The 19,964-nt window shown below is 37.5% G+C and overlaps 1 protein-coding gene across 1 annotated transcript; it reads right to left on the bottom strand.

The window, feature by feature from the left end:
* Positions 1-1,076: 1,076 nt before the first annotated feature.
* On the bottom strand, positions 1,077-15,285 carry LOC119913325. The gene is made up of 13 exons (XM_038732732.1): positions 15,242-15,285; positions 13,664-13,946; positions 12,089-12,240; positions 10,981-11,254; positions 10,745-10,890; positions 6,343-6,574; positions 4,980-5,152; positions 3,979-4,359; positions 3,226-3,558; positions 2,447-2,529; positions 2,076-2,168; positions 1,893-1,940; positions 1,077-1,231 (listed from the first exon to the last, which is right to left on the bottom strand). The coding sequence occupies exons 2-13, from the start codon at positions 13,789-13,791 to the stop codon at positions 1,208-1,210; spliced, it is 2,067 nt and encodes a 688-aa protein (XP_038588660.1). The 5' UTR covers positions 13,792-13,946; positions 15,242-15,285; the 3' UTR covers positions 1,077-1,207.
* Positions 15,286-19,964: the final 4,679 nt, after the last annotated feature.

The raw sequence follows: 19,964 nt of genomic DNA on the forward strand, positions 1-19,964 counted from the left end.
AAGCTGAACTTTAGCCAACTTATTACATTAGCTAGTAGCTCATTATGCATGTTAGCCAGATACTAGTTGACTATATTTTGTCTTTTGGCTAATTAGCAGTAAACTCGAGGCACAGGTAGCTAAGTCTTTCGTTGATCACAACTCACCTCCACACAAGCTGGGATGGAAGATTTATGTGATAAGGAGAGAGGCAGAGCATCGAAATGACAAATCTCCCCACCTGATATTTAGATTTTTTAATCAATAATTATATCTGACAGTAAACCCTCAAAATCAGTGTTTGTGTATTGCTTTATTGCTGTTAATAATTGTGTACACTTATGCTATCCTACCCTCACACTACTGACATTTCCAAGAATTTAAATATAGTAATAATGATGATAATATTTGTATAGCAGTTTTCAATGCAGGATTTACAGCAATCAATGTAAAACATAGACAAGTTGAACAAAAACTGGTATCACACACAGTGGTTTGAAACTACTACTAATAATAATAATGCAAGCAATTTGTCCTAAGAAGTGAGATGAGACACAGCAAACAATTATATAATTGTTGTGTGTACATTTTGTAGTTTCATTTTTATTTACACTCAGTATTATAAACATTTTCATAAGCAAACCAATAAATATTTTAAACCTTAAAATGCATCTTTTCAGAAATATTTCCAAAGTCAAATAGTCAAAAAAATGCTGTGCGTTACCGGACAGAGCTAAGCTAACTGGCTGCTGGCTACAGCTTCTTAATTATTGTACAAACAGGAGAGTGAAAGAATCATATTATCTGACTCTCAGCAAGAAGTAAATTAGCCTGTTTTCCATAATGTACAACATAAGTATTCATTTTTATGTGCATCAGCTGCTGCTTCCATAGTGGACCTTTAGCGGAAAGATTTGTTTTCTCACACAATTTCTTTGAATGCAAAAAATGACAGCTTCAACCTTCCTTAATTTAGTCATAATTGACTGAGTAAGATTAATGTGGCTCAGTTAAAAATGAAATGTTAGCACACAGCCAGAGTTACTTTAAAAGAAACCTTGTATACAGTTACAGTGAGTAAATTAAAAAGAAGGGGGTAAAAACAAAGCGTTTATTTACAAATACATTTTCATCTTTATCAGCTTTCCTGTTTTTACCATCCAGTACACACAGTCCACTGGTCCACATTGTTCAGCTTCAGCCCAGTCAGAGTGGCAGGACTCTTGATTCAGCTCCCTCCGGTGTCACACACCTGTTGGAGAAAAGACAGCACACACACTCTATAGTCTGACTCCCTCTACAGGTAAACATGTAGAAAAGCACAGAATACACCTTTTGAGCCTTTGACCATATTGTTGGTGGTACTGAGAGTCAAAGACTAACACATGGTTGTGTTATTATGTCAATCGAAAGATTGGGAACAACACCACAAGATAATAAGGTGAATTATTATTAGATATATTCCTACATTGTATATTTACATGGAAAATACATTAAATACACAGTGAGTATGTGTATGTGTGTACTTTTACACTTCCCTGCTTATGAACATATTTCCCTTTACATCTTTTACTGCTATGCCAAAACTTGCACAAGTCAAATAAATTGAATATGACTTGGTATCAAGTCAGCAGAAACAACAGAAACAGTGGGCCAGTGTTCTGGCTTTAACCTGGTCAGTAAATAAACAAACTCTAATCATGCAGAACTTCTCAATATAGTAAAAGTTACAAAGCACTTTAAAAAAAAAGAGGTGAAAAAGTAAAGAGAAAAAGTGAGAAAACAGCACATGAAACAAGGACACCAACTTCACAAACATTAAAGTATAATGTTTTTAAATCAAGACAAAGACCAAGAAAACTAGAAATTTAAATTCTAAATTATATTAAAATTCAGAAATTAGTTTACAGTACCTCCTTTGTTTTGACTTGTGTGTACTTATTTGGTCCAAACTGGATTTGCTATAAAGATGAAAATATGATTATGTTAGCCATTGCCTTGACTTTGTTTTCACTAATTTTATTATCTTTTTAAAAAGTGTAGAAAAAATTACTATAACAAAAAGAAAGGAAGTAAACATGACATTAAAGTCTTACTGTGTTGTCTTCAGTCTTGCGTGAAACTCGTCCTGACGTCTTCCAGCGGATTTTGAAGTCACTGATCCCCTTGCTTTTCATCTTTGCCTCCAGCTAGGAAGCATTCAAAAAAATCTGTCTTTACATTTCTAATAACTTTAATAATGAGCAACTTGGATATTAATAGATATGGCTCTTACAAACTATTAATTACTAATTGCTTCATCATAACTACTAACACTGTTACAGGGGTCTAATATCAGAATTTGGAATTCCTATACATAAAATGTTATGATGAAGAAGTTTTACCTTCCACGCCATGCCCTTTCACAGTGATAGACTTTACGAAGGTACATATGACACAATATCCCATTAAAATTTCTCTTTCTCACCTGCTTTAAGATTTGTTGTTGGATGACCGGGTCACTCATGTCAAAGTCAGTGCTGATCTTCACGACAGATCTCTTCTTAAAGTCTGAAAAATGGTTGCTGATGTGATAGCTGTTATGTTATGTAATATTTTACCATACCATTTGTTTAGCATGGTTCAGTTTATTGATGACATTTTTTTAATCATAAACTGAGTTTTAGGAATAATTTTCCATCCCCCAAGCAGTTCAGGTTCATTTCAATGCACTTTGAAAATAAATTAAATACATTTTTCGAAAATGTGAACAGTAAAATGCTGAATGCCTGGCAAATTTAATCCATTTCACAAGGGTAAAAAAGTGGTTTTACTTTCAAATATGTTAATTTACTCTAGAAAATCATAATTTTTCATCAAGCATGAATTCTGGGTAAGCAGCAACAAAGAATAACAAAGAATAATAGACTGGTACTGAAAGAAAAAAAATACTTTCTTAATAAACTTTTTAAATTTGCAGTAGAGCTGCAACTACTTATGAATTTTAACTGTTAGCAATATTTTTTTCAATTAACTAAATAATTTAGTTTACAAAAAGAACTTACATTGAAAAATGTCAATTACATTTTTCAACCAACCAAAAGCATTTACTTAATAACGATGCAAAACACAGAAAAGCAGTAAATCCTCACATTGGAAGTTTCAATAAGCAAAGGTTTTGAAATTTTACTTGAAACTTTTTGTAAATCAACTAATTCATGTTTTGCTTAAGGAGTAATTTAAAGCATAAACTCGTATAACACTTACATTGGCAAAGAAACATAGATTTGGTGTTGCAGGATCTTACGCTCCATTTTCTGTCAATGTAAGCACAGTTCGGACCCTCTCCTACGTTTGTTGGGGGTTTCAGACCCTGGTATCTGAATGTGGAGATACTCCCATCAGACCACTTCCAAGAGTCTCCAAACAGGCCGATCCATGCCAGCTTTCCTGTCGGCACCATGATCTGGATTTCCTGGTTCTCAGCCTGGTTCCTCACACTGAGCAGGTCTGTGTGGTACTCCCTGCAGTAGAGCTGTGCATCGGCCCACATCATAGGTGTTTCCACGAGAATCTTTGTTGCTGGTGCCCCATCTCTGCCTGTGAATAAAGAAATAATCATGATGTACCAACACATACTCTAAATTTTAATAAAATTCCACACAGTGGTGCTTTACCTTGTGGTAAAGTAGTAGTTGTTGGTGTGGGAGTAATTGTAATAAACCAACTAATTACAGTGTTTTCATTATTATGATATTGTTTTGCAAGATAATTTGAAGGACAATATCACTGGTTTGGTACGCACATGTCCTACACATACATGTAACATTGCAGTGTATGTTTCAATATTTTTTTAAATTCACTTCCTACCCTCAAGACATTTAATTAATTTATCATTTTGTATGTACAAAAATATATTCATGAACTTTAATGTTTAACAAGACAAATGCCTATAGTGACCAGCTCATCAACCACATTTACTTTGGTAACACATGTGAATAATATTTTCCATAATATTACCATCAAAGCATAAGAAGTAATTAGGTATGTCACAGTCCAGGTCTCTCCATTCACCCGTTTGTTGTATGCAAGCACAGTGCTGGATGGCGGTCTTGCTGGGCTCACCGACATCCCAGTTCCTGAACTCATCTTCACCATCTCCATAGTAACCCTCATCTGACAAAGACCACTTCCAGGTTAAGACATCTTCATACAGCCCAATCCAAAAATCGTGGAAGTCATTCTCCATTTTGTCTATGACTCTATTCATGTCCTGAACGTTGCTGATGGTGGCCAGATCAGTGTACATATCTCTGCAGTAGGTCTGGGCTTCAAACCATGTTTTAGGTTCACTGTAAATGAGAACGTAGTCACGGCTACAGGAATCGAAGAAGCAGTAATCTGTTGGTAGAAAAAAAAAATCCACTCATTTTATTTGTGAATGGATGATGTAGCAATGAAGGCCTGGCATGATTGCCTGTGAAAAAGATTGAAGTAGAGATTAATCTTAAATAATTGAGTGCAATTACTTAGCATGACTGTGGCATTTATAAAAGGGCTAAAAGTTAAATCTTTATTTTGAAATAGCAATTTGCATTTATGAATGGAAAATATATCATCAGCATGGAATCGGCCACTACCACCACATTAGCTAACAAAGGCAAGGCGCTGCAAGGCAAGTTTATTTGTATAGCACAATTTAACAACAAGGTAATTCAAAGTGCTTACATAAAACATAAAAGCAACAGGGAAATATGTAAAAGTTTAAAAGCAACATAAAATATAATAAAAGTACAATGTTACAATCGGGGTTAAAAGAGTTAAATGGAAAATAATAAAAAGCTAAAAACAAAGAAAAAGAAATCAGGACAGTAAAAGTTAATTTTAAAGAACTGACTGTTTCAGCAGAACTATTGTCATAGAGATTATAATGTAAATAATAGTATCATCTGCAAATGTGATGACCTTCTATTTCCAGTTTTGCATTGCAAGGATTTCATAAAACTGCATAATCTGTGTACCATGGGCCGGCGGCTGCTGAGGGGCTATGTTGTAAGGATTCTTCAAAGTGCTGTAGACCTCCACCTCACACAGAGACAGTGGTATATCAGGATGGTTCACAGTCACATACCGACCCGCAATTCCACCACAATCCACAGTCACCAGAGATTGTGAACTGGAGATGACCCTGCAGCTGAAAAAGAGAAACAAACAAAGAAGGTGCACATGACATTTCTTGTACCTTCACTCATTTTATTATACATATTTTATTTAAACATATTCATGCATATTCATTTGTGCTCTTGTAACTGCACTATCTACCAGAGACCAAAAGATGACTTTAATAAAAATTGTCACAATTTGGAGACAATGGATAAAGTGATGTAACACTTTGGACGTCAGTTTACATACATACAAAATTACATCATTAGTAACAGTGTCGACAATTGTAGAACTTTCCAGCAGGTATAATTAGTGGTTTACATATATATCATAAGTGATGGGTGTTATTATTATGTTCTGGAGTATCCAAGAAATAAGTGTGTACTTTTAACGACTTATTCCAAACGAAGCCATATATGTTATCTTCTTGCTAGGTTAAAGGTTTATTATTATTCCTAGTCTCCAGACTATATTTTCTGTGTATGCTTCATTAGGTACAGTGCGCAGGCGTTTCACCTTTAGGTTTCATTTTCATTTAGTTGATGTTCAGGACTGGTGAGTGACTAAACTAGCATGGCTAGTAATTCAGATGAAAAATTAATATCACATGACTGGGTAATATTATTAGGTAATTCTGGTGTTTGTGTTTTCATTGCAGGTTTACAACCTAACAAAACTAACTAGACTAACAGATATCATAGCGGTAGCATTCAGGCTACCTAGTTTGTGGACGAGTATTGTGTATGTGTGCACAATAAAGCCCATAATGAAACTCGAGTTGTATCCGCCGTAGTTGTCCTGAAACCCTTCCAGTGGGGAGTTTATTGAGCTATAGAAGGTAGCTCAGTAGAGAACTGGACAACAATTTGGCCTGTAAGTCCTATAAATTCTGTTCTAAAAAGTTATTATACAATGAAACTGCTTACATGATACTGTTCAAACACGCTGTCGGACAGTCTTATGGCAACAAAATGCCCCCTTTAAATGTTCAAACAGGGTAAATCTTCTCTCTTCAATTTTTACGTACTAACATCAGTTCACAAGAGTAATTAATCCTGTAGTCACTAGAGAGCTTTGTTACTTGAAGGTTAACAGAATTTTTTGGGCATTTGCAATTGCTGCTGAGTCTGTAGATTTTCTTGGAAGGACAGTCTTCACATAATATAAATATCAGCATAATGGGCAAAGCATTCATCCAACTTTGTCTGACCGTATATTTACCTTTTGCCATCCACTTGGACCATATCACCATAGCAGCAGTCCTCACTGAAGGCAAGCTGTATCACAGTCACATTGTAGGGAGCCAATAGATCCACTTGTACCCACTGACCAGGTATGTCTTCAGTTACACTGCAAGTTGAAAACTGACGGCCATCAATAACGTTGCTTGCTTGACCTGTGGTTTTCCACCTTAGGGAAGACTGATAAGCCACTCCTCTCAAAGCCACATTTTCTAGTGAAGATAAATGAGTTTAAAAAATTAAATTAGAAATGATCAACAAAATATATTAGTAATATTACCCGTTACAGGCAGAAATATAACAAAGGCTGCTGGTTGTTGGTTTTACGTTGTTGCTATTTTATAAAATTTGACATTGTAGTAAAAGAAAATTAATTTGGAAAAGCTATTGTTAAGTGTTGTGCGTTCTCTTTAAGGAAGACTAAACATTAATCGTATCCAATTCCAGGCTTTCTGCAACATATGTAGTGTAAATGGTTTGCACATTTGCATCTGTGTGGTTAAACTTAAAAGGTCATGTTTTTTCCTTAAAGAGTAACAGCAATCTAAAAACCCGTGTTTAGGTGCCCTCTCTTTTAAAGAGTTTCTAGCCTGTTTCACTGCTGGTTTGTTGTTGGTTACCACACCCAACAGTGATGTGGTGAGGTCCTGAAGTACACTTGTACACTGCATCCAAGTGAGAAGTTAAGTTGCTGGGGATTTTCAGGGGTTATTAAAGCCTAGTTCACACTACACGATTTTAGCCTGATTTGCCGCTCAGCTAGCTCGGCAACCGTCAGGCTATGATCAGGAGTAAATAAGCGGTTGATTGTCAGTCATCAGTCGTTATGTGTGAACTACTCAATGACGCATCAAAATGGCTCCCCGACACATGACTGCCACATCGCCGACGTCTGCCAGATATCTAGCATGCCAAATATCTAGAAGAGTCGGACGACTCGACATCCACATCCAGCCAATGAGAGCAGGTAGCTGGCAGAGCAGGCAGCTACTTTTTTACCGCAAAACACGTTTCACTTCCCTCCAGCTCTCTCTGTAGCTCAGACAATCTCTGCTACCTGCATGCGCTAATGCATTCATTCACCCATATTTTTTTGTCTTTATAATTGGTATCTTTATTATAACAAACAACAGCTTTTTCCTGTGTAGGTCACGTCATTTTCTGTTTCACATTTCAGGTGTGTTTTCTTGACAAAATGTGGTTTGGAGACGAGCGTCGAATGACACAGTCGCTGTCAGCTCATGTAGGATGTGACCCCTTGTCACCTATCATTCACATAGTGTGAATGCCACAACAACTTCAAGACTCCTGTCACAAGACGGCAAGTTGTGTAGTGTGAACAGAAAATGACGTGACCTACACAGGAAAAAGCTGTTTGTCCCTGGCGGCGGGGAGCTTCCCGGCATGGCGTTCTGCTGTTCTTCCTCGGGGCAGGGTACAGTTTCCCCTGGGACATGCGCTTTGGGGGGGGTCATGGGATGCCCTGGCTTCTGGGGGTGGGGGTCTCTGGGCACTGCGCGGGTTGATCCGGTTGCGGTTTGGAGGGCTGCAGTGGGATTGTAGGGTGATTGTCGATGCATGTTGATGCATTGTGCTTTTTCCCTGGGCAGGGTCTCTGGATGGCTGCTGGGCGTTTAATTTGTGCATTGGAGTCCGGGGGAGGCATTTCCGGCCTAGACGGCCTTAGTTGGGGGGGACGGCGGACTTTTATTGGCGGGTGCACGGTGACCTGCGCGGCGGGTTTGCTGCTGGTGTTTCTCTCCGCTGGCTTTCGCTGTTGTGTTCTTCCGCTCGCTCTCTCTCTCATTTGCCCGACCTCGCACGCGGGATTCGCAGGGGGGTGCTGGGCATTGGGTGTTGCCGTGCTCGCGCAGTGTGCGCGTTGGGCTCCTCATTTGTGCATTGGTGTTGATAATTGCATGACAATTGGGCGTTTTGGTTGTTCGCTGCGCAGCGGTAGGGTGCTGGGTGGGGGGGAGCACTGGTTTATGTTGTGTGCGCGCCACGGTCAGTCCGGGTGCTGCTCTTCCGTGGGTTCCGTTCCGTCGGCATTGCGTTGTCAACTGGCATTTGGGTCGGGGTCTTCCGCATTTGCATCACGGTGCATCTGGGAATCTTTGTATTTATTGTTATTTTTTCTTGGGTTTCTTATGTTGTCCCTATTAGAATTATTCCTGATGCTTTTCTTTCAGTTACTTATTTAAATTAATTGTTATTATTCCAGCTCTCCTGGCTGTGCTGTGTTGCTTATTTAGTGTGTGTGACTGTTTCTTGTTTTCATTTTTCTCTTAGTTGTCATACTATGTCAGCTGTTTATTGCTGCTGTTCGGCTGGTTGTCTTTTACTATTATTATTATTTTTATTGTTTGTTTGTTTGTTTGTGTTTGTTTGTGTTTGTTGTTGTTTTTCTCCTCCCCAAGCTCCCCTCTCTGTTCTATTGCTATAGGTTTCGTTACTTTCTGCAATTGGTGTTTCCCTCTGCTATTCCCTGTTGTCCCCACCCTCCATCCCCCTTCTCTTACAGTTGTTGTCCTTTCTCTGTGCTGTCTGTCTGTGTCCCCCATCTCCATATCTGCCCCCCTGTCCAGCCCAGTGACAAATCAATACATAATTAAATAAATAATAAAACAGACAAAAGAGTATTTTAATACTCTCTTGTTAAAGTAAAATCTGTCTGGCACAATATGGTATCCAGCTCATCATACTCTATACCAGGCTGCTGGGCAGGACAGGTTTAAAAAAAACTAACAAAAAAAAAAAACAACTTACTCTTTCATTAAGACCTTTAAATGGATGTGCAGTGTGTGCTTTACAACTGTTTCACAGGACTCACTGTTAAAAAGATAAAAGCTAGAAATAGTATAAATAGAATAGTATATTTTTACAATGTTACCATGTACCTGAAAAAGTCAGTGAGTAAAAAGGTGAAAATCTTTGTCCATTTTGTTGTAGGGTTAGGTTTTGTTGTTGTTTTTTTAGTGAAAGACATGGCTCTTTCAAAATGACATGCCCAACCAATGAGGTGAAATGCTCAGCTCCCATACCTGGAATACCCTGTGTGCATCGTATAGAGTTACACGCAGTGTTGGGCAAGCTACTTAGAAAATGTAGTGAGCTAAGCTACTAGCTACTCCACATTAAATGAAGCTTCCCTACACAGAAGCTACCCCCCAGTGAAATGTAGCAAGCTAAGCTACAGCAATGTGGCAAAAGTAGCTTAGCTACATCTAGGCTACTTATAATTTTTTAATATTTTATAGTTAGGTCACTTATATATATGTATATATAAGTTTCTGTCACTACATATCAAAGTTTCCTCCTCACTAGTTGAAGAGGTGTCCAGGCTGGACCCTGATCCTTCTCACAAGAGGTGTTACAGTAACTATCACAATAGAAAGTAAACTCAGTCAGGCATGTCTTTATTCCCCTGCAGACATCAGCCCAAGAATCGATACGTGATGTCACCGTCACACGGAAGCGCTTCCGCCGGCTGCACATACAGGTCCATGTGTAGCGGTGGCGTCACTTACTGATCCTTCAGAAATGTTTGAGAAAATGTAGCATGTGTGGAAGCTACCGCGCTACTCAGCCAATAAACGAGCTTCATTACTGAAAAGCTATTTGATTGAGAAAATAGCAACGCTACCACCGAGGGGCTGAGAAATGTAGTTAAACTAGTAACGGCGCTACTTGCAGCCCAACACTGGTTACACGACCCCTACCCGCCGGTTGGTGCGAGCAGTCCTGAACCCTTCACTCTACGTTAAATTTAAGGTAACACTATCTTGAACTATTTGAAACATTTGCAACAAGCTAAGAGAGTTAGCTTATGTAGCAGTGGTGAAATAAATACTATTGGCTTGCATCTGAGGATAATGGCTAATTAACTAGCTAACATCAGGTAATTTCACCCCACACGTTACTTCACAGTGGCAAGAGTACTACATATCTGCGATTTAGTACAATGATTAAATTTAGGTGGTATCGAGTCTATACTTCCACCATTGTGTAGGCTACATCTATTCAAAATCACGACATGAAAAAAAGAAAAGAAAAAATGCTGAGGTTGCTCTCTCTCCCCTTATGTGTATGTACATTGACACTAAAATAACAATAATCAATTTTATGCCATTATTTGATATTATTCTAGCAGCATAGTATTGTTGTTGCTTAAAAATTAAACATATTGTGTTAAGTGGAAAAAAGTTGATATTTTTTACCTAGATATTTCAAAATAATAAATTTTAGGCCTTAAATCGCAATACCACAATACCGTGTAACCATATGGGTAACATACTGTCAAAATCTCATACAGGCCCATGCCTACCTGTGACATAAACATATTTTGTGAAGTTTCATTCTTTATGATGTGCGGAGCTTACCAAGCACAGTCCCATACACCTGTACTTCACAAACTGTCAAATTCTTCTGTAGTCCAGGAAGAACAACATGGACAAAGCGACCTTCCATTATTCCACACTGGTAGTTGTATTTGTTCTGTCCCGTTGCAATGGAGATGATGGCACACCTGAAATGTAAGTATGAAACCAAAGAGAGAATCAAAGGCTGATAAGTACTAGTACTTCTACAGCAAGTAAGTACTCTTTTCTTCCTGCACCTCTGGTTGCTGGTGTCATTCTTGAGACCGATGCGGATCTCAGCACCGTCCAGCTCCTCTGAGCAGCAGTCGCTGATGCTGGTGACAGACACAGCTGTTATTTTGTAGATACTCCTCAGGTCCAGTTGCCACCAGGGGTTGTCTTGCAGTGGAACTGAAGCACAGGTGCTTTGTGGATCCTTCCCACTGTCTTCATCAATGGCCATTTGTGGAGCAGTTGCTGCAGAATCTGGTTCTCCAGACTGTGTGGCTACTCCTCTCGGTGCCACATTGGCTGACAGGCGTGCCATGAAGACATTTGTGAAAAAATGTATTCAGTAAGAACCAGTTACTGATTCATTTGGAGAAACACAGCACTTAGTGAATACTGAAGTACAGTTCAACAAGGCAAAATACTCTACAGCCAAGCTAGCAGATCTTCGAGGCCAGATTGCTAATTGTAAATCAAACCAAAGTATTAGACACATATAACATGTATTTATACCTGATGATGGCATTTAAGTAAAGATTTGAATTTTGGAAAAATAGCTGTAGTTTCTGTGTTTATGGGATTTCTGAATCACTTGTTTGTTTTGTGGCAGTATAAAAAAATTACACTTTTTTTTTTTTTACACAATTAAACACATTTTTCCACATTTTGTTGCGGTAAGGTTATGTTGCATGCATCTTACTTTTTTCTTGGTAGTTTTTGCCTTGAGTGTGGATAGAAAGCTTTTGTTACAGTATGTTACTGAAGCTTGTTATCTTTCCTGTACAATACTATTTGCTTTGCTTCCCTGTGTGTTATATTGTTTCAGATGTCTTGACATTTTCACAAACATTACTCCGAAAAATGAATACATATGAAAAAGTATATATATTTTGAACTCCAAAGAAAATTTTATCACGCACGGACTGGAAACCATTGATGTCTGAGCATAAAATTGGATCTAAATTCAGCAGAAAGCTGAACATGGACACACTGGTTTCTTCAATTAAGTTGTTTTGTAAATCTAAAGATCAATAACACTAAACAATATTGTGTCAATTTTTACCGCATTATGTTCACACAGAAATTATGGCATAATTGAACCAACTATTTAGAGGCCATTGCTCAGTGCTGCATTACTTCCTGTAGGGGTTGTAGTGGCGTACACTTTGACCTCACAAAGCTGAAGTCGCCTTCCTACACCACGGATGAAAACATTGACGTAACGTCCTTCCATCTGGTCACAGTTAAAGACATATTTAATTTCACTGGTCACAGTGATGACTCCACATCTGATGGGCAAAAAGACAGAAAAACAAAGCTATTGATTGACAGCAGGATGACGATTCCTACCTCCAAAGAATGCTAGTTAATGAAGATTTGTCTGAATATATAACTTAAAAAATAATAATATGAAGAAGCAGGATATACGGTAATATGAGGTTTCAGCACTAAATGACTAATTATGTACGGTATTAAATATATGAATAGAGTGAGTATATGTACAATTTATATACAGTATAATTTACTGGGAGTGTGATGACATCTCGCACCACGAGATCTTGGGAGATTAAGTGGTGACAAGGTCAGGTAAAAAGCTGTCTCGCGAGACAAATTAAATTTTTCACATGTTGTCAAGCCACACATTAATTTTCTCACGCAGTGAAATATAAATGTATAGGCCTAACTTATCAGATCAACACTGCCCAATGATTGACACCGGCATAACCTGCTCGCAACTGTCTGAGAGTACAGACCGCTGTGACGAGTGGTAACGTAGCTGATAGAGTTTTGCAACATAAACATCTAAAAACTGAAGCCAGCCTTGCTCTGTTTGGAACTGTGAGCTGCACTTCATCTGAGCTGCAGATTTGTGGTAAGATTCCTGCCTGTTAAGAAGTTTTTCCATTTACTTTCAGTTTCACATGCATTTCACCTGAATTTTGTGTTTTTCTTTATATATATATATATATATATATATATATATATATATATATATATACACACACACACACACACACACACACACAGTTGAAAATGACACCAGTGTTGCCGATACATCACCTGCTACTGATTGGTTAGTGCAAATCAAAAGAAATAGCCCTACAATAATATCTGGCCCCGCTTGTGCTGAAATAGATCTCAGTCATGACAGCAACAGTTACTCACATAACCACTTCCTCTTAAGTGATTGTGACTTTAAAATAAAAGCGCAAGAATGTATTTTGCAGCAATGCTTTATGTCGAGCTTTTACTTTGAAGAGTTCTGAAGGACATTCAAAGAATCTCTTTGTTTGCTTGACACACCTCTGAAAAAGCCGTCACTAAACGTGTGATTGGATTCCCCTGAATTTTCCCCAGAAAAATTAAAATAAGTGTCCATAGGTTTATGAATGCGGATCAAACGCCGGGCACACACTGCAGCTTGCTTTATGTGAGCATTTGAACTGTCCTTTTATTCAATTTGTTTAACAAGGGAGAAAAAATATCCCCAATAAGATAGAATCGATTGCACAACCTACCCTTCAAGAGTCCCGCACGGTACCAACTGAGCTAAACATGGGCATTCTTCCATTCGGTCTGACTTTGTTCTGGCCCGCCTGATAACGGCTTGGAAAAATTTGGCCCGATGCCAGACTTATTTGCCGACTCCTAAAATAGCCCCTCCCAAACTGAAAATATCCTACACACAATGTGAAACAACCATTACATCACCTGGGATTGTTGTTGCCATTGTTCTCCAGTGAGTTACCAATGTGTATTTCAGCCCCCTGTATCTCATAAATGCAGCAATCTGATCTTCGGATGACTTCAATATATGAGATGTTGTATGGAGCCCGCATGTCCAGTCTCCACCAGGGGTTGGTCTCCCAATCAGTGGCAGTGCAGCTCCCAAGCAAATAGTTTGAAATAGATTTGCCATCAATCACCACGTCTGGCAGAAACGAGGGGTCAAACAGTGATGACTGAGCAGCCACTCCACCCAGAGCCACATTAGCTGGAGAGTAGGCACAGTGAAGTGATTATAGTGATTATAGACTAAATAATCAAATACTTGTTTGCAGTGCCAAATATGTAAAAACATCTACACAGGAAAGACCTTGATGATAAGCCTAAGCATGCTGAAAAATTAAAGGGGCTGTATGTAGTTTTTCATTGAAATCACTAATTAATAAATCTAATTTTCACTGCCTTATTGACAATGGGCTGTCGCCTTACTTATAAATGAAGCAAGAAGTTTTCTCTGTTGCTTGCATCAGCCACTATTGTGCTTTTAATGTGAGGACTCTGCGAGCACTTGCGAGGCTCTCTTTGATCACATCGACAAAACCACAGCTAACAACATACTGTCCACTAACACCATAAAACAACCATCTCCCAGCAAAACACAGATTCCAACATAAACGCCACGTAAGGACACAAAACAACAATAAAGTTTTATGTGCTGAAGCCCATCAGACCAAACAGATTGAGATAATGTCAAGTTAACACAACACAGTAAACATCAAAAAGGCTTGAGAAACACAGAGAGAGTCACGTTAAATGTTTTCTGGTGCAAAGTTGTATCGCTTTCCACATTACTTCACTAACTAACGCGACCCAGTCTACTAACCGTTTCGTTATCATACATTTACGTCAGATGTGCTCACATTGCTGAGCCTCCGGTGAAATATACACAGATAGTAATGGTAGTTATCATGTAATGAGCATCGATTAGTTCAACCTCAAGCAGCTGATAAAAATATTACTGTAACATTGCAGTGGGAGTTTCCCTTAGTTTCCAGTTTGTGTAAAGCTGTCTTCCTGTCTGTCTATAGCTGTTGTCACGCTGCCTTTTTGCAAACTGCATAATGCCCCTTTAAAGACAGAAAATCTATTCACAGAAACTAACAAAAGGACTACATATGTAGCTTAATGAGTCTGTCAAAGATTGTTCTTTAATTGTTCATATAATCTTCATCCTGCATCCAAACAAGCAAATTAACAAAATGCCTGTTACTTTAGATTGTAAACTACATTGAATGCTTTTTAAGACTTTTCAAGACCCAGAACATTTGAAACACAGTCCAAAATAAATAAATATAAATGTATAAATTTGTTTTCTTTCTTCCCTCTATTAATCACATCGAGACCCATCAGGTTTAACTTGTGACCATTTGAAGGGGGCCCAATCACCACGTTAAGTACTGACAATCTAATAATGTCATGTATATTTAAAAACGACAGGATGGTGTTCTGCAGAATGAGTACTTTCACTTATTCATATTCATACAACTTTTATACTTGTCTTACCTGCCTGGTGAGTAATCCTGAAAGTGAGAAGGATGGACCCTGCAAATACATTTCAAAATTGACACGAAACTCATGTGAGTGTGCAGTTCTGACATTTTCATAGTCAGTTTCTTTGTTGTTTAAAATTACATTTTTGTTTCAGAATGTGTCATTGTCAATGGGAAAATCTAATATATTAATTTAGGAAATCTAATAAATCAGTTTAGGAAAAATAAATGAAGTCATGTTCTTCTTCACCATATAGGATTTAATCTACAAATAAGCAACACGAAAATATCTAAACTAAAACATATATAGAACTTTAAAAAGTGTTTTTAAAGTTTAACCAAAAATCCATCTTTTAAACACATGTATATCATTGTATGACTTACCCCCAATAAAAATGAATTTCCAACTCCACTCCATGATTTATACTTAATTGTGTTCAACACAAAGCATGTCTTAAAGAATGAGATCGTTTTTTATATAAAAAAAAAATAATTAAGCTTTAACGCAAAACGTGTGCTTATGATGGCGAGAATTCAGTTGCCTAAACAGCTCAAGATGCAGGTGTTCCTCATTTACCATGATGTGCATTTGAATTGATTTGCATATAAATAAATGCAAACCCCATTCACATACTCAAATGCATGAATGCAAAATATTAGCAACACCTGACACCTGAGTGACTCAGATCAAGTCCCCATGACAAAAGGGCACCTTGAAAATAAAATAGAAGCACTGACCAAAATAGAAGCACTGATCCCAGCCCTAGTTACACCCTAATGAGTATATTCAAAACAGTCAGTATGTACATTAAATTTACAAACACAATGCACAAACATTTCCAAAAGTGCAATGCAAAATATAGTTATTAAGCATTTAAGTGGATTTTGTGTTAAAGTTACAGTTTGATTGACTTTGCACAACCCACGTAGTGGATCATTTAACATATGTTGATTTGTTGTAATATAAAAACACCAATATATATATATATATATATCTCATGATAGACAGGGCAGTCCTGGTTCTTTTCTTCTGAAGAATCCTTGTGGATTGTAAATGTTCTGTCTTTAGTGATCAAACATTTCAAATATGATATTGCAATAATACTTATTTCATGTTGTGTTGTACTGGTCCTTCTGTATTAGAATATACTTCACCAGGGCTGGTATTTATCAAGCTTCTCAAAGTGCCATTGTAGTCTTAAGTGCTGAGAATTCATGAAATTTACTCCTACTTTTAAATAAAGTAAGAATAAAAGCCAGTTATCACATTTCTTAAAGCTAAGAATCACTCTTACTCTCCCAGTTATTTAAGGCAGCTCCAGAGGTCTCTCAAGTGATTAGGAGCTGCTATTTGGGGCTTGTGACGGCACTGTGGAGACAGAGAGATGTGCGAATATTTCAGGAGAGCAAGAATTTCTGAATTATTTGACGACACACAGTTAGACGGGGTCGGACAGCGCAGGCATAAACTTTGTCAGCGAGCTGGTGAGGGACGTCATCTCACCACCTCTTATGCAGTAATGCCTTTTCAGTTAAATTAAAGGTGGTGATGAATAAATGTAAATGTAATGATGACGCTTCATTTATTTGCTACAGGACAAATGCAGCAATGCTGATGATTTTGGCCCGTCACAACCATCAATAAGCCGAATGGTCATGGAAACAATTATTGCACTTGTAGCTCCACACACTGTCACGCGTTTCGTTGGCTTCCCAACAACATCCCCCGTAATCCAACAGAAGCAAACAGTTTATGCAAATAGCCGGCAATACATGAGTAGTAGGCGCATTTGATGGTGTTCATATAAAGATAAACGTTATCTTTCATTTATTAACGTGTAGGCCTATATCATGATGTTTTCTCTTGAAAATTTTTAATTATCAAATATGTGATATTTATTATATTATTATGTGATAATATAAACTCCTTTTAGGAATTTCACCATTCAATGTGAATTCATCTAAAAATATTCTTAAAGAAGGAAATCTTCTCAGTGATTGGTCCGTGGCTACATCGTCATCCAAAATCCTGTTTGCGGCACAGCAAAGTGTCGTGAATCAGCTCTCAGACTGATTTAGTCTTACACTTCACTCAAATTAGGACTATGATGCTTGATAACTAACTTTTAAGTGCAGCTTTGAGCCAAGAATTTTTTTACTCTTAAGTCAGTTCTTTGCAGCGTTCTTATGAGTACTTCTGAGAAGCTGGATAAATACGGGCCCTGAGCACCAACACCCCCGGTACCAGGGGCAGCACGTGATTTCCGCGCAAATGGGGAAATTCATGTCTGAAACTTGTCTTGCCATGCTACACACCTCTGTGAAGATAGGAGACTCAGCTCGAAGCTCAAACCAACCATTTTTATCTACACCAAACACCAAGCATTTAAATGAGCTTATATCACACCATAAATCGCTCTGTAATCACTGTCTATCTTGATTGCCTGGGAGCTGTGGCTGCATTCTCTCGCTTTTTAAGAGAAGTGCCGCTTTGGAACACCTGGTCTTTTTTGCGGTCTGGCCGACTGTAGTAGCTACATCCAGGGTATCAAACGAAAGGTCATGGTAGTGCTTTTTGTCATGGGAATGCTGATGAATATTCTTATATGTTTTTATCAATATTTCAGTGTTATGTTATTTGGAACGAGCCAATCCCAGCTGACATCGGGCGAAAGGCGGGGTACACCCTGGACAGGTCACAAATCCATCGCAGGGTAACATGGTTATATGGACAGAAATAATGTTTTAAAGATAATTCCCAATAAAAGTCAACATTTGAACAATAAATATTGCCAAAATATGGACATTTGCCTGGCACATTTTTAAAAATATTGTATTATAACTGTTTCAGTTTATTTTCATCAAATTTACAGTTAAATTGCATCACAGGTGTATTAAAGATGTTCAGTTGCATTACGATCTATGGTTTTGATGGTTTATTGCATTAAAAATATAGCTTTTTTACCAGGTGAAGATGAAAATTCATATTTATCATATTTTTCTTTATTGCATCTCCATTTAGTCTGTAATGGTAAAATAAATATGTATATATTTACAATTTTTATTCCTTAGCTTCTGACCAGAATTGTACATCTAGGCCAAATGGTTGAGGAGTTATTTCTTATTCATTTATATGATTTTAGGCATTTTTCCTGGGAAAAGGTGGCAGTCCCAAGTGTCACAGTGTCATTGCCTTTGCACAACCCACGTAGTGCATCATGTAATATATCATGATATATAACTGGACAGGGCAGTCCTGGTTCTTTTCTTCTGAAGAATCCTTGTGGATTATAAATGTTATGTCTTTAATGATCAAACATTTCCAATATGATATTGCAATAATACTTATTTCATGTCATACTTCATGTATTAGAATATATGCTACATTTTAAAATGTGTGTGTCATTGCTTTGGTTGACAGCGCAGATGACAAGGCTTTTGAATCTTGAGTTTGTTCTCCTACCTTGGTGAGGTAGGATTTTCTCAAGTGTCCTTCATCTTGACTTTTGTGCTTAGAGGCTCACATTTGTTTTATCTATTTGATTAACCAAATATAAATGCGAATGTCTTGGTTTTGGAAGCAAATTAATGGGCGGGCACTTTGACAAGTGCAAATGACTTTGTAGAGAGAGATGTTTATTAACCCACAATGTGGTGAAACTATGATTGTTTTGAACAACAGAGAAGTGGATTATCATGCCGTTATTTCACTACATTTGTCTGACAATTTAGTTACATTGCTGTAGTTACTTTTCAGATTAAGATTTGATAAACTTCTAAAATACAACACATTGTTATCCGTGGTACACTACATTTCAGAGGGCCATATTGTAGTTTTTTATCCACTACACTGATTCGGCAACTTTTTTAAATTACTCATATTAAAACAAAAAAAGATCAGAGAAAAGACAAAAAAAATTTCTGTTTTTTCTTCTTTCCTCTCACGTTAATCACCTCGTGACCCCTCAGATTTATCTTGTGACCATTTGAAAAGGCTCGTAAGTTGGGAACTGCTGGACTAAACTAGCTAAGTGAATATAAAGTACTGGCTTCACCTTGGCCACCTGTAACAGTAAAATAGTAGTCAACCATTGATCAGTATTACCAACCTAATAATGTCAAATTCAATATGTGTCTGCAGAATAATTACTTTTACTTATACTTTAAGTACATTATTCTGATTATAGCATGATTTTAAATGATTTTACTAGTAATGGAGTATTTTTACGTTGTGGTATTGTTATTTTCACAAAGCATCTGAATACTTCTTTCACCACCCTCCTAGCTTATACAGTACATTTCTGATCTTGTGGATCTAGTGGAGCCAAGTATACTGTGACAAGTAACGGACACTGACAGCGATTCATGAACTTGATCATGTACTTTTTACTTCACTTGTCTCACTGCAACCAGGAAAGTGTTGTGACATGAAGAATCAGTGAAACGTAGTTTGTTTGAGTGCTGGATAACTTTGACACTTTTGACAATTTTGCAATCTGTTAATGAAGAAACGACAATATAAATTAGAGTTAAAATGAATTAATCAATTAGATGATCAACAGAAAAATAACTATTTTGACAATCAATAAATCATTTCAGACATTGGCTGTCAATCAAGTGCCAACAAATCTCTGGTTCCATCTTCTCCAGTGAGAGACTTTTATTATATATACAGTTATATATAAATATAATTATATAAACGGAGTTATCTTCAGGTTTTGGACTTTTTGAACAAA

The sequence above is a fragment of the Micropterus salmoides genome, unplaced genomic scaffold, assembly GCF_014851395.1.
Source record: "Micropterus salmoides isolate LMB-PRFRI ecotype aquatic unplaced genomic scaffold, ASM1485139v1 Ms_hic_scaffold_2, whole genome shotgun sequence".
Classification (NCBI taxonomy): domain Eukaryota; kingdom Metazoa; phylum Chordata; class Actinopteri; order Centrarchiformes; family Centrarchidae; genus Micropterus; species Micropterus salmoides.